This window comes from Leopardus geoffroyi, chromosome A2, assembly GCF_018350155.1.
Source record: "Leopardus geoffroyi isolate Oge1 chromosome A2, O.geoffroyi_Oge1_pat1.0, whole genome shotgun sequence".
NCBI lineage: Eukaryota > Metazoa > Chordata > Mammalia > Carnivora > Felidae > Leopardus > Leopardus geoffroyi.
The window spans coordinates 21235554-21250484 of NC_059331.1; the positions used below are offsets into that span (position 1 = coordinate 21235554).

A 14931-nucleotide genomic window follows, 5' to 3' on the forward strand; every position below is an offset into this window, starting at 1 on the left:
AAAAGTACAATCTTAACTGCATCAACAAACTATTGGTACTATACTATTAAAGTGTCCTATTAAGGACTAAAAATTTAAGAACTTTATTGTTCGTTTCTCTGATTTTTCACTTGAAGTTTCTTAAAAGATGAAAGTTTACTAAAAGATGAAAGATAAATGAACTACCAAAAGCAACTATATATGAATCAGTATTCTGGAAGTCAATGATTTTATTCTCAAAAGGTTTTCTGAGAATCCTTTGCTAAATTCCCAATGACATATGATTAATTCAAGGCATTTCTAAAGCAACTGTGTTATAGGACTACAAAATTTCTAGGAATGACTCACATCACAAAGCAGTGAAGTAGTCATTTTACATTGTGTATTAAACTATAGAAGTCGCTTTCTATATTAATGAGGTTTAAAAGGAGACATTAAATCAATGTTTAAAGTGGCTCAGAAATGAACCTTACCTCTGGCATAAAGAGACATAAAATGAATGGAAGAGTACTGAGCTTCCAGAAATAAACCCATGCACTGATAGTCAACCTCTAGCCAACACAACTCAATGGGGAAAGAATAGTCTTTTCAATATAAGGTGGTGGGACAAATGAGTATCTCATGGGGAAGAATCAATGTAGATCCTCTACCTCACACCTACCTCAGGTATACACAAATTAATTCAAAATGGATACATTTAGATCTAAGATCTGAATCTATAAAGTTCCTAGAAGAGAACAAAGGTGAAATCTTTGTGGCTTTGGATTAAGTAATATATGACACTGAAAATTATGAGCAACCAACAGAAAAACAGACAAACTGCACTAAATAACATTAAAAACTCTGTGTCAAAGGACACTATCACGAAGGTGAAAACAATCCATAGAATGGGAGAAAATATTTGTAAATCATATATCTACTCTAATGTCCAGACTATGTAAAGAAATCTAACAATTCAACAATAAAAAGACAAGTAACCCAATAAAAAAATGGGCTAAGGATCTGAACAGAAATTTTTTCAAAGAAGATATATGAATGGCTGATATGCACATAAAAAGATGTTCAACATCACTAATCATCAGGGAAATGCTAATCAAAACACAATGAGATACTACTTCACACCCAGGAGGATGGCTATCATAAAAACAAAAACAAGGGGCACCTGGGTGGCGCAGTCGGTTAAGCGTCCGACTTCAGCCAGGTCACGATCTCGCGGTCCGTGAGTTCGAGCCCCGCGTCAGGCTCTGGGCTGATGGCTCAGAGCCTGGAGCCTGTTTCCGATTCTGTGTCTCCCTCTCTCTCTGCCCCTCCCCCGTTCATGCTCTGTCTCTCTCTGTCCCAAAAATAAATAAACGTTGAAAAAAAAATTTTTAAAAACAAAAACAAAAATGACAAGGAAATGTTAGTGAGAAGGTGGAGAAATTTCAACTGCACATTGCCAGTGGGAATGTAAAATGGTGTATCTACTTTGGAAAACAATGTGGTGGTTCCTCAAAAAGTTAAATATATAGTTAACCATGTGAACCGGCAATTCCATTCCTAGGTATGTACCTAAGGAAAATGAAGATATTATGTCTACATAAAAGCTTACACAGCATTATTTATAATAGCCAAAACGTAGAAACAACCAAATGTCTAGCAACTGACAAGTGGATAAACAATAAGCAGTATATAAATGTAACAGACGAGAACAAAGTACTGACACCTACTGCAGCATGAGCTCCGTGAGAGCACCGTAAAAGCACTGTGCTCAGGGCAAGAGGCCAGACACACAGGACCACATGCTGTATGACTCCACTGATATGAAATGTCCAGAACAGGCAAGCAAATTCACAGAGACAGAGAGTGGACTGAGCTCCTAGGGCTGAGAGACGGGGGGCGGGGGAGGAATGGAGGGACTGCTACCCGATTGTGGTGATGGCTGCACAACTCTGTGAACACACTAAAAACCATTAAATTAACCTGGAGTGAAATGTATGGTATGTGAATTTTAACTCAATAAAGTCATTATATAAAAACTGTTGGCTCAGGCGCCTGGGTGGCTCAGTCAATTAAGTGTCCGACTTTGGCTCAGGTCATGATCTCATGGTTCATGAGTTCAAGTCCCGCATCGGACTCTGTGCTGACAGCTCAGAGCCTGGAGCCTGCTTCAGATTCTGTGTCTCCCTCTCTGCCCCTCCCCCTCTCACACTCTGTCTTTCTCTCTCAAAATAAATAAACATTTAAAAATTAAAAAAAAAAAAAACAAAAAACTGTTGGCTCTACATTAAGGTATCACTCTTAGCAATGAAAACAACAACAAAACACTAACCTTGAATACTTGAGAACCAGGCTCATTATAAGTTTTGGCATTTTTTGCTAGGAGATCTATATCTTTGGCCATTGCATGAATGCTCTTGTAGCTTCCATTCTAGAGTAAACAACAAAATACAACAGTTCCTCTTATTGAGAGTTAATCGGTATGACCTTTAAAAAAAAGAACTCCACATATTTTTATTATTATTATTTTTTAATGTTTATTTATTTTTGAGAGCAAGAGAGACAGAGCATGAGTGGAAGAGGGGCAGAGAGAGAGGGAGATATAGAATCCGAAGCAGGCTCCAGGCTCGGAGCTGTCAGCACAGAGCTTGATGTGGGGCTCAAACTCACAGACTGAGAGATCATGACCTGAGGCAAAGTCAGCCACTTAACCGACTGAGCCACCCAGGCGCCCCCTAACTCCATACATTTTTAAATTCTCACCATATTCAAAGACTTCATTGGAAAATACACGTGAACAATATATAAAGTCATTCTCTCTTTTATAAACTATTACAATTGTCCATTTACACACAAGTTTTTGAGATAGGTAACAAAACTAGAGCTATGTTAAGAGTCATAAAAACATAACTTTTAAAAGATCAAATAAGACAAAAGTCATTTAATTTAGCAAACACGTAGTGCTTACTATGTGTTAAGCACTGTTCTAAGTGCTTTATGAATACTAATCCATTAAGGTGGACTTGAGAGTGTGAAGTAAAACTCCTCTAGTTTTACAGACTACTTCAGATGAAATAGTCTAGCACAGAGGTTAACATTTTGCGAGTACCTACTATGCACTAGGCTCCATGTTAGAGCTGTTACATCTTAAAGCTCACTCAAGTCCAAATAACCCAGGGACACTTAGAACTGCCTTCAATTCACAAAGAAAAGGAAGAAGGGAGACAATCTAGGCTAAAGGTACACATGACTAATGAGAAAGACACAGAAATGAACAAACACACTCTAGAAAGACTGAGAAAACCAAATTAAGTAGAGTGGAAGGTTGGGGAGGGCAGAACCACAGCACAGGCTGCAAAGGTGAGGATAAATAAGGCAGAAGCCAGGCAGCCAAAGGAGAGTAGCTGGTTATTTGCCATGTGAGAATACCCAACATCTGAGCATCCTCTTTTTTTTTTTTTTTTAAGATTTTATTTTTAAGTTATCTCTACACCCAACATGGGGCTCAAACTCACAACCCCAAGATCAAGAGTCGCACGCTCTACTGAAGGAGCTGGCCGGGAGCCCCTGAGCACCCTACCCTCTTTATTTGGAGAAAATCCCAGCATAGGCGGTAGGGAGGGACCTGTCCTACACAACAGTGGGTAGAAGTAAGCAGATGGTAGCACTGCCAGCAGCCTGGCACCCAGGCAAGGGGAGATCACTCATGCTTGAGTCTTGAGGGACTAGAGTGAGGGCAAAGGAATAGAGAAAATGAATTCCTAACCCCCATGAAGGGCAAGTAAAGCAGAGTGGAGCAGCGAGCAACCAGGGCCCACAGTGGTGAATGACATTAGGAACAGCAATGGCACCACAAAGACACTGTGCGTTGACCTCAGCTGTACCACAATGTCCCTGAGTTCCTCCCACTTCTCTAAGGCTACTTCTCCTGCCTACCTTCCTAACAATTCCATGAGCTACCCAGTATCCTTTCAATGGATACCACTTCTACTGGAGTTATTCAGAGTTGGTACTATTGCACCAGTACAAGAAACTGGGACTCGCTGCAAAAGGCACTAGAAAACAAGTGACAAGGCTCTGGGCTGTGGAATCAAAAAGAAAAGAAAGAGGAAGGAAACTAGGGTCAGGAAGCAACATGCAGAAAGGACTAGAGAGTCTTTCATCAGAGAGGTAAGAAAGACCATTACAGTAATTTGGACATAAATGGATGAGATCTTGATTAGGGTGATGGCAAAAGGAGGTGCTTCTATGGGGTTTCTAGAAGGAAGAACAGACAAGATAAGAAGTGAGGTCTTGGAGAGAAGACTGGGGCTAGGGCAGGGGTTTCCAAAGATCTGATTTGAACTTCAGGATTATAAAAACATCTTCCCCTCAGATAGACGTTAGGAACCGCAGAAATTTATGTTCCAGGAGACTAAGTGATTACCAGCAGCAGCTAGGGAGCTGCCTTAAAAACCAGGTGATACATTAGGGAATCTGTATTTTAACATTCTGTGAAAATGTATTACAGTACCAGTAATTACTACACTGTTATTCTTTACTGCTCTCCTAGAACTTGATTTAAAAAAAATTTTTTTTAATGTTTATTTATTTTTGAGAGCACGCGAGCGAGAGAGCCCAGCAGGGGAGGATCAGAGAAAGAGGGAGACACAGAATCCAAAGCAGGCTCCAGGCTCCGAGCTGTCAGCCCAGAGCCCAACGTGGGGCTTGAACTCCCAAACTGCGAGATCATGACCTAAGCTGAAGTCGGACGCTTAACCAACTGAGCCACCTAGGCACCCCAAACTCTCCTAGAACTTCAAAGCCAATGAAGTTTCTCCCTTCTGGCAAACCACTTGCTTTCAGTCTCCTTTCTCAACGAGACTATGCAACACATTAAAATTTCCTTTTTGTTTTATCTACCAGGAGCCCCAAACCTTCCTTACTCTGGGAGGATCAGTAACTCACACAGTCCAAGGCCACATCCCATAGGTGCTCTGTGAGATGCTTCACATGCATGATCATTGCCCCCTCCAACTCTGCAAAGTGGGAACACTACACTCAGTGCACAACAGAGGAAAGCAGGAAAGTCGCCTGACCGAAGCAACACAGCTAGTAAGGAACAGAGCTAGGAAATTAAGCCACGTCAGCACAACTCTAAAGACCAGATTTTTTGTAAAATTTAGCTCTTTCTCCCTACACCTTCCTTAACCTCTGATCATCAAGTTTTAAATTTCAGTCACTGATTCACTCAATAAATATCTATCGAGAGGTAGGAATAGTGCAGGGGTTAAGAGCACAGACTCTGGAGGCAGAATGTCTGGATTCAAATCCTAACCCTTCTCCTTATTAGCTTACGCAAGTGACTTATCACCTCTGTGCTTCAGTTTTCTCATCTGTGAAACAGGAATAATAATAGAGTCCACCTCACGGAGTGGCTATAAAAATTAATCAGCTAATGCATATAAAGCACTTAGAACAGAGCAGATACCTACCAATGCCAGGTGAGTGTTCTGCTGCTATTGCTGGAGATACAGGGAGGAAGGCACTCGAAGAGAATGAAGTCTCTGTTTTCACTGACCTTACACTCTAAAATATGTTGCAGGTAACTTATTCTGAGATATCCTAAAACTATTTGGAAGCAGGTAAGAATAAACAACACAGCTTTAATGCCAATGTATCTTTCACAACCAGAAATGTCTATGCCCAATGCTTTTTAATTACTGTCCTAATTATTGTCTTTTTTAAATATTGTCCTATTGTTACCATGCCAATGAAAATTCTGCTTTCCTCCCTATACAAAGGTCTCTCTAAAAAAGACACCATGCTGCCTTTTCCAAAGCTATAATCAACTAATCCATTTACATTATATGCTAAAAATCCCTTACAGAGACATCTGCTTCTCCATTTTCTAAAAGCCTCTAAAAGAGACCACAAGCCAATCTTCCCTAAACTACATATAGTTACATATGGTAATCTGCATACCTGTATCCTCTGGGCAATGGTCTTGAGATCTATAGGCTCCTTAATTATTGCATAATAATCTGGATATTGCTGGAAGACAAAAACCCAGGCAGGCTAAATAAATGAGAAGTATCCAACTAATAAGAAAACAAAGAAGTGCACTGACAACGTATTGATCAACTGAACAGCTCTGTGAGGTGCAAGGTTACTGACAAAGCTGTACAGCATACTGTTTGTTATGTTTGAAGCAGACAGAATTTGATTTTAACCAGCTTCATGAAATCCACAAGAGCATGCTGCAGGAGTTTATAGTTAGCATTTGGTAATTATCATTATCCAACTTACACACCATAATTTAATGTTTTAAAAAATTCTAAATTCACAGAATCACACAGTTTTCAATTTAAGGTTCTAACGTATCTATTCCTGGCAATGAAGTAGAGGAATGTTTCTGAATGTTCTCATAAACTCTTAAAACTGCAATCTAAATCACACAATATTATCCTATTTCATATAAAATTGTTAACGGTCTACAAGACATAAGGGTGCATGCTTGTTAGCTTCAGGTTTAAAGCTTTCACTTATTTTGGCCAAATTAATTTTCTACAAAATAAAACACATTTTAAGTAAAACTACATTAAAGAAACAGAGTAAAATCATAAGCACTTTCTGCTTTCTCAGCAAAGATTACGTCAACACAAGAAGTTAAGCGTGTTAGAGGAATGTCCCTGAAGCATCTCACAAAGCCCACAGTGTGTTCACTGCCTTGAGCCTTTCCTACATCTTTAGTTCCTTAGAGGAAACAACTGAAGTTGACCAAAAGTCAAAAGTTGATAGGTGAGAGAAGTGTCAGGGAAGGTGAGGCTGTGCTCTTCATGCTCTTCTGACCTGTTCAAATCCTTGCAGCCCGTACAATAACAAAAAGCCAAGAGGTTACAGCCTTCACTCAGTTGCTGGGCTGAGGGCATGATCTCAGGGATGCTTCCTCTCATCTGAGTCCTCAGCGTATCCCTTCTTTTTTAACCCCTACTGTGTGTGTGGGGGGGGGGAGGGGTTGTTATGGGGTTTTTTTTGGCTTGACCCAACCCCTTTTCTGCCCCCCTCTTAACCAATACTACTTCTGAGAAACAGTTCAGAAGACAAATTATGACAAGGTCACCCAGGCTGGAATAGCATGTAATCCCAGCTGTTGGGCCCACAATAGTCAGAACCTCCTCTCCCACTTAGCTAGTCCAGCCTAGGAAGGACTCATAAAGGAAAGGTAAACACTGCTCCACCCTCCCAGCCTCAGTCCTTACTGTCTTTGAAACTGTCACTCTCTGAGGGGCCAATGGGAACCTGCTTTTTCCAACCAACTCGTGCTGCATGGTGTCCCTGGAAGCCATCCCGGAATGGGGGAACAGAATATCAATGTTTTAGTGCTCCAAGTCACCTTTGGTGGCTTGACCACAAGTGATGATCTCCTGCTACTCAGGAGTAGATCTTGAGTAAAGGCTATACTCTTTTCTCATAATTTTATTGTGATTAAAGATACAAAAGATTTACCATTTAACCTTCTAAGTGTGTGGTTCGGTGGCATTAAGTACATTCACATTATTGTGCAATCATCGCCATCGTTCACCTCCCAAACTTTTCATCTTCCCAAACTGAAACTCCATACCCACTGAACAGCAGCTCCCCCCTTTCCCTTCCTGTCAGCCCCTAGAAATCACAATTCTACTTTCTCTCTCTATGAATTTGACTACTCCGAATACTTCCTACAAGAGGAGTCATGCAATATTGGTCCTTTTGTGACTCTCTTCTTTCACTTACTATAATGTGTTCCGGGTTCATTCTTACTGTAGTGTGTGTCAGAATTTCATTCTTTCTTAAATGCTGAATAACGCTCCATTGTGTGTATATGCCACATTTCATTTATCTATTCATCTGTCGAAGGACATATGGTTTGCTCCCATGTTTCAACTACTGTGAATAATGCTGCTATGAACATGGCTGTACAAATACCTCTTTGAGATCTTGCTTTCAGTTCCTTTGGGTATGCACCCAAAGTGGAATTGTGGGATCATGCGGTAATTCTATGTTTAATTATTCGAGAAATCATCATACTGTTTTCCTTTTTTTTTAATTTAAAACATTTGAAAAAAAAATTTAAACATATGACCAATATCATCATTATGTTTTTGTAATCAGATCCACACTTAGGATAGATAGCAGCAGTCATATATGCTTTCTTTCTTTCTTCTTTTTTTTTTTTTTTTAACTTTTTTTTAAAGTCTATACCCAACATGGGGCTTGAACACATAACCCTGAGATCAAGAATCACATGTTCTACCGACTGAGCCACCCAACTGCCTCTAGGCTTTATTTCTATGTGAGAACTGTCTTACAACTAGTCAAGACACACCTTTTTTTTTTTTTTTTTTTTTAAAATAAAACCTCATTTTTTTTTTTTTCAACGTTTATTTATTTTTGGGACAGAGAGAGACAGAGCATGAACGGGGGAGGGGCAGAGAGAGAGGGAGACACAGAATCGGAAACAGGCTCCAGGCTCTGAGCCATCAGCCCAGAGCCCGACGCGGGGCTCGAACTCACGGACCGCGAGATCGTGACCTGGCTGAAGTCGGACGCTTAACCGACTGCGCCACCCAGGCGCCCCAAGACACACCTTTAAATAACCAGTCTTGTCGGTGACTGATGGGGAAAGCTGCAAGCCACTTATCAGTCAATAAGCACTTCTCACACACCTAGGACATGCTGGGTTCCAGCTACATGGCAGGGACACAAAAGAAAATATGATAGAATCTTTGTTCTTCAATTCAAGAACCAGGGAAGAAGGTAGATAAATAGTAAATGATCACAAAGGAGTTATGTGCTACAGTGGAGTACCTCTGAAAGTATATTCTTGTCTAGAAATACGAGAATGCTGAGGCCATGGAAATTTTTGTAGTTCCACAGGTAAAGTGGAATTTTAGCTATGTTCATTGCCTTTTAGGTATGAAGCCACAACAGGCCCTGCCACTTTTAAAGGGTCTCACTAGTCTAGAAAGTTCCTCCTCTTTGGGGTAGAAGAGTATTAGTCAGTCTCTCTCTTCTCCATCACCAGGAGATCCAGAGAAATAAAAGAGGAAGAACTCATTTAGCTTCCTCTCATTCTGTCCCTGAGCAAAGAGAATGTTTCGTCTCTGTTATAAATAAAAGGTTTAGTTTAGGTACTTACTTTGTTATTTAAGAATTACCAATCTTGGAAACAACCCAAATGTCAATTGACAGATGAACGGATAAACAAAATGTGGTATATGCATATAGTAATATATTATTTAATGTTTATTTTAGAGAGAAAGAGAGAGAGAGTGACAGAGAGTAGAGGAGGGACAGAGAGAGGGAGACACAGAACCCAAAGCAGGCTCCAGGCTCTGAGCTGTCAGCACAAAGCCTGACACAGGGCTCGAACCCACGAACTGCGAGATCATGACCTGGCCTGAAGTGGGACACGTAACCGACTGAGCAACCTAGGCACCCCCAGTGGAGTATTATTTAGCCTTAAAAAGGAAGAAATTCTTCATGGATTCTATGAATGAACACTGGGAAGGAAATTCCATGGATGAACCCTGGAATACATAATGCTAAATGAAATAAGCCAGATATAAAAGGAGAGATATTGTATGAGTCCTCTTATTATCAGGTACTTAGAGTGGTCAAATTCATAGAGAGAGAACAGAGAATGGTAGTTGCCGGGGCTGGGGGATGGGAGGACATGGGGAGTTACTACTGAATGGATACAGAATTTCAGTTAAGGCAATAGACGTACAATATGAATGTACTTGACATTGAACCACACACTTAAAGTGGTTAAATGGTAAATCATGTGTATTTTATGACCATGAAAAACAAAAAACAAACAGTAAGAATTACCAATCAAAAACAAATATTTAAAAAAAACTACAACCTTTAGGTAAGTAAAATTATAGAACATGTCTTATGTGGTTGCTATTGAGGCCACAAGGAGGATCTCTCAGCAGCCTCCAATGCCTTCCATTAACTTACTTATTTGCTAAGAACTAAGTACAAAACTAAAAACAAAACAAAAATAAAAACACTTTAATTGATTCCCCTGTCTTTAATTATATCACTTACCACTTTAGAAGGCAGTTTCTGAAAAAGCTCACTAATGAGACGTCCTGATGGATTTGTGGCTACAACTATGGCTTCAAGAAGCTGCTCCAGGATCTCCTTCAAGTAACTTGGAGAAGACTGGGAGGAGAGGGTTAGCAGGAAGGAGAGAAAGGAGAAAGACTGTGAGAAAAATCCAAAAATAAATGCCAATATTAAACAGCTTCTAAATTTTAAAGCTAATTGAAAAAAACAACTTCTAAACAGTACTTATTTTAAATGTAAGTTTCAAGAATACCACAAAAGTGCTCTGATGTTGGACCCCCAGAATGATGTATGTGAAACTAATGAGGCTCCTTGTATTAGTTCAGTAACTAAATCTCTTAGATCAGGTCCTTTTACCAAACTCTAATGGTGCCATATGTGTGAAATGATGGAAATACATACCTTTTTAGGGTCTGAGCAACTGAGACAGAGAAAACATGCTCGGTGATACCTGACCATCTCTATATCTGCTGTTCATATCTACTGAAGTGTTGATATTCTGGTACAAAGACATACGTTTTTTACCCATGGGGTGCATGGCCAGATCTAACAATAGAATTCAAGCTATCTCAAAAGTGAAGGACTGGGGCACCTGGGTGGCTCAGTCAGTTAAGTGTCTGAGTTCGACTCAGGTCATGATCTTGCACTCCGTGAGTTCGAGCCCCGTGTCGGGCTCTGTGCTGACAGCTCAGAGCCTGGAGCCTGCTTCGGATTCTGTGTCTCCTTCTCTCTCTGCCCCTCTAGCTCTCATGCTGTTGCGCTCTCTCTCTCTCTCTCTCTCTCTCTCAAAAATAAACATTAAAAAAATTTTAAAAAGGACTATTATTAAGTCAACTAAAGTATCTCACTTCTGCTCTGCAGACTGGCCGACTTACTCTTCCTGCCTTAGCCATCATTTCAACATGAGAAAGTTTATGCCCCAAAGAGTACGTGGCAGGGAAGGGTCTGAGTCTGAAGCTGGTTTTTATTGTGAGCAATGGCATGTGTCAGTCAAGAGTTATATTAAATGTACTTCATGTCCAAACCATGTTTTGTACATATAAAAGAAAGATTAATGGTATTTCTGGTTTAAATCATAAAAGCACTGTTATTTGTGTCCTCATCCATCCAACATGTCTTTTTTATTTAGTATAGTCTCAATTTTAAGGTCCAACATTAACTCCACAGAGAGCAATAACATCTCTTGGGCCTTGTGCATCGTATCTGGAAATAGCAGACACATAACAAACATTTAACATATAAAAAACATGTGATTAGCTGTGAGTCCCTAACCATATAAGCTTAGAGAACCACCAGAACACCAATGATAGCAGACTAAAAATAACCCATGTTTAAGTCATTTTCTTCCTGGCTGAAACACAGCACCACAGAGTTAGCTTCAAAGAGAGGAGAGTTCTATTCTGCAGCCAAGATTCCTCTCCTTCCAACCCAATTAGCTACTTTGGAAACATGCATTGCACGTGACAAAGGGAGTGGGGTGTGCAAATGCATTCATAAACCTATTTCCACAACTGGGAAAACTCCAAGGAAATCATTCTGAATTTAAAAATAAAAGCTTGAAAATTCCCTCTCTCTCCACAAGAGCTTAGAATATGGAAGAAGCTTGGGAGGTATAAATATGAATGTGCAAGATCCTCCCAATTTCTCACCAAAAGAAACATAGGCAAGTCCTAAATGTAGGCGAAATTTTCATTTTTTGACTAGAACCTTGGAGGCCTATAAGACTCAGCCCTCTGTAGGTAATGTTCTACCCGAGAAAGCAGGGGGTAAGTTGCTGTTCCTATATTAATATCAGAGAGTAAAATTCCAGGGAATCCCTAGTTAACTGCCTTCTACCTATTTTATTGTATTTTAATTTTTTTTAAACGTTTATTTATTTTTTTTTTTTTTAATTTTTTTTTCAACGTTTATTTATTTTTGGGACAGAGAGAGACAGAGCATGAACGGGGGAGGGGCAGAGAGAGAGGGAGACACAGAATCGGAAACAGGCTCCAGGCTCTGAGCCATCAGCCCAGAGCCCGACGCGGGGCTCGAACTCCCGGACCGCGAGATCGTGACCTGGCTGAAGTCAGACGCTCAACCGACTGCGCCACCCAGGCGCCCCAAACGTTTATTTATTTTTGAGGCAGAGAGAGACAGAGCATGAACGGGAGAGGGTCAGAGAGAGAGAGGGAGACACAGAATCGGAAACAGGCTCCAGGCTCTGAGCTCTCAGCACAGAGCCCGAGTCGGGGCTTGAACTCAGAACCGCGAGATCATGACCTGAGCCGAGGTCGGGGGCTTAACCGGCTGAGCCACCCAGGTGCCCCGCCTTCTACCTATTTTAATCATTTAACTGCGAGAAAGAAATTGACAAAGTGCCTAGGAAGTACATTTTGAGACTCTAAGTAGTTACATTTTTGAGAAATCCACCCTACCACTTCTTTTTTCTGTGTTGAGAGTTTCAGCAAAAGGCCTATTTAGATTAATTTAGGGAAGAAAGGGGAAGGCTCTGCTTTAGGTATCTCACTATTTAGCTACAGATGACATGTCCTTCCTTTTACTATCCTTTTTCCTTTTTTAAACATGTGTGTTCACTCATCAAGTATTTAACAGTACCTACATGCCACACACAGTCTAGATGCCAGGAACAGGTGAATAAGGCAGTATCTTTTGTGGAGCTATCATTCTCCTTGGTAGAAGACAGAAAGTAAACATGTAAACAAATAAACAAGCTATTTCACATACACTGATACAAACTAAAGACCACAGAACAGAGTGATGTGATGATGGGAAAGGAGGGATGTGAGGCAAACAATTTAGATAGAGGGTCAAGAAAGTCCTCTCCTAGCTGACGTTGTTTTAATGGATGTTACAATCATGAAAAAAAAGGGAAGCCTGGGTGGCTCAGTCAGTTGAACGTCCGACTCCTGATCTCGGCTCAGGTCATATCTCACAATTTGTGAGTTCGAGCCCCATGTCGGGCTCCTCGCTGACAGTACAGAGCCTGCTTGGGATTCTCTCTTTCGCTCTCTCTCTCTGTCCCTCCCCACCCCCCCAAAAAGGAAAAAAGAACCATGAAAAAGAGCAAGTCACAGAAAGAGCCAAAGGAAGCACGTTCTAGGCAGAAGAGCAACTGCAAAATTCCAGAGGCAGGAGCATACCCTGGCATGTTCTAGGAACAGCACCAGTCTAATCTACAAAAATATCCCTAAGGTGATTCTCCTGATTCTGCAACTTTTAATCACAACACTGCCCACCCTTATAAGATACCTCAATCTAGCAATACTGAACAATCCTTGATAATATGAAGGTTCTCCTTAAAACTGGGCAGGAAATATGCATTAATATAAGAGCAACTCATGAAAATAACCACTCATGGCATACACTGTCCAGGATGTCCTAGTATCCCTTGCAATTGCAGTGGGGCTCTCTCGCTGTATGCCCCTTTGCCCTCCTAGTTACCAACACAACTCCACAGGAAGCCCAGCTGCCCAAGCAGCACAGAAGAAATCACAGGCAGGGCCCTTGTCTACCTCCCAGTGGTCCATCTCACCCACTCCAGCTGCACACTTACTCCTTCAGTCATCGTGCCTTGATTGTCTTGCCCATCGTCATCATCATCTTCATCATCTGCTTCTCCTTTCTGAACAAACTCATTTCTTGTTCGAAGGTACAAATCCCAGAGTTTGCAAGCAGCTTTATATTCAGGAGAATCTGGCTGTACATTAACAAAGAGAAGAGAAAAAAACAGCACTTTAGTTATTTTATTGTAAGTCAATGACTACTTTTAAAGTATCCTAATCCAGAAGAGACTAGTATTCTAAGACATAACTTTGAAACTTAATTATAAATTTAGAAATCCTTGTGATAAAAGATACACGGGCCTTAATTCCTCCTTGGAACTAAGTGTATGTTTTAAAGGCATTCTAGAATCATATTATTTTATTGATTTATAACCTACTACCTCATTACAGAAAGACCTGAGGGATAATATAGATGATTTGCTAAATTAAGACAAATTATTAGTGATACACTATGAAAAACACTTTTAAATTTTATTAAATTTTTTTTTCATGTTTGTTTATTTTGAGAGAGAGAGCACAAGCAGGGGAGGGGCAGAGAGAGAGAGAGGGAGACAGAGAATCCCAAGCATGGGGCTTGATCTCACAAACCATGAGATCATGACCTGAGCTGAAATCAAGAGCTAGATGCTCAACCAACTGAGTCACCCAGGAGCCCCAAGAAAGACAATTTAAAAAATAAGACCCAATTTAAGGGATATAAGTAAAAAGGACAGAAGCTAATGATTTTTCTAATACTAGTTCTATTTTTTAAAACTATTTACTATTTTATTTGAAGATTTATTTTCCTGAATAGGGATGAACTCAAACTAAAACTTTCCAGTAAAAGCAATGCTGGATGCAATCTTAAAACCAATCAATCAAATAAACAAAACTTCCAAAATGCATCCATGTGCTGCCAATAAGGAGTAAGCTATGTTCAAAAAAGCAAGAATAGAGGGGTGCCTGGGTGGCTTAGTCGGTTAAGTGTCAGACTTCAGCTCAGGTCATGATCTCACAATTTGTGGGTTCAAGCCCTGCATCAGGCTCCGTGCTGACAGCTCAGAGCCTGGAGCCTGGAGCCTGCTTCCGATTCTGTGTCTCCCTCTCTCTCTGCCCCTGGCCTGCTCACACTCTGTCTCCCTCTCTCTCAAAAATAAATAAACATAAAAAAAATTTTTTTTAAAGCAATAGTAGAATAAAAGCAGGAACTCAGATGAATAAGCAGAACACAGAAGCCAATGTTCACCTGAGGATATTTTTTATTTTGTTTTGTGTTTTTTTTTCTTTTTCTCTTTTTGTATTTTAGAGAGAAAGAGAGAATCTCAAGTAG

At 40.4% G+C, this 14931-nt stretch overlaps 1 protein-coding gene across 50 annotated transcripts in view; it reads right to left on the reverse strand.

Moving 5' to 3' along the window:
- PBRM1 (polybromo 1) overlaps positions 1 to 14931 on the reverse strand; it is a 116809-nt gene that overhangs the window by 79297 nt on the left and 22581 nt on the right. For all 50 annotated transcript variants that reach the window (XM_045493102.1, XM_045493101.1, XM_045493087.1 and 47 more), the window contains 4 exons: positions 13613 to 13756; positions 10036 to 10152; positions 5923 to 5991; positions 2291 to 2389 (listed from right to left, as the gene is read on the reverse strand). In XM_045493102.1, coding sequence (XP_045349058.1) covers positions 2291 to 2389; positions 5923 to 5991; positions 10036 to 10152; positions 13613 to 13756 — 429 coding nt within the window. The remainder of the gene's footprint in view (positions 1 to 2290; positions 2390 to 5922; positions 5992 to 10035; positions 10153 to 13612; positions 13757 to 14931) is intronic.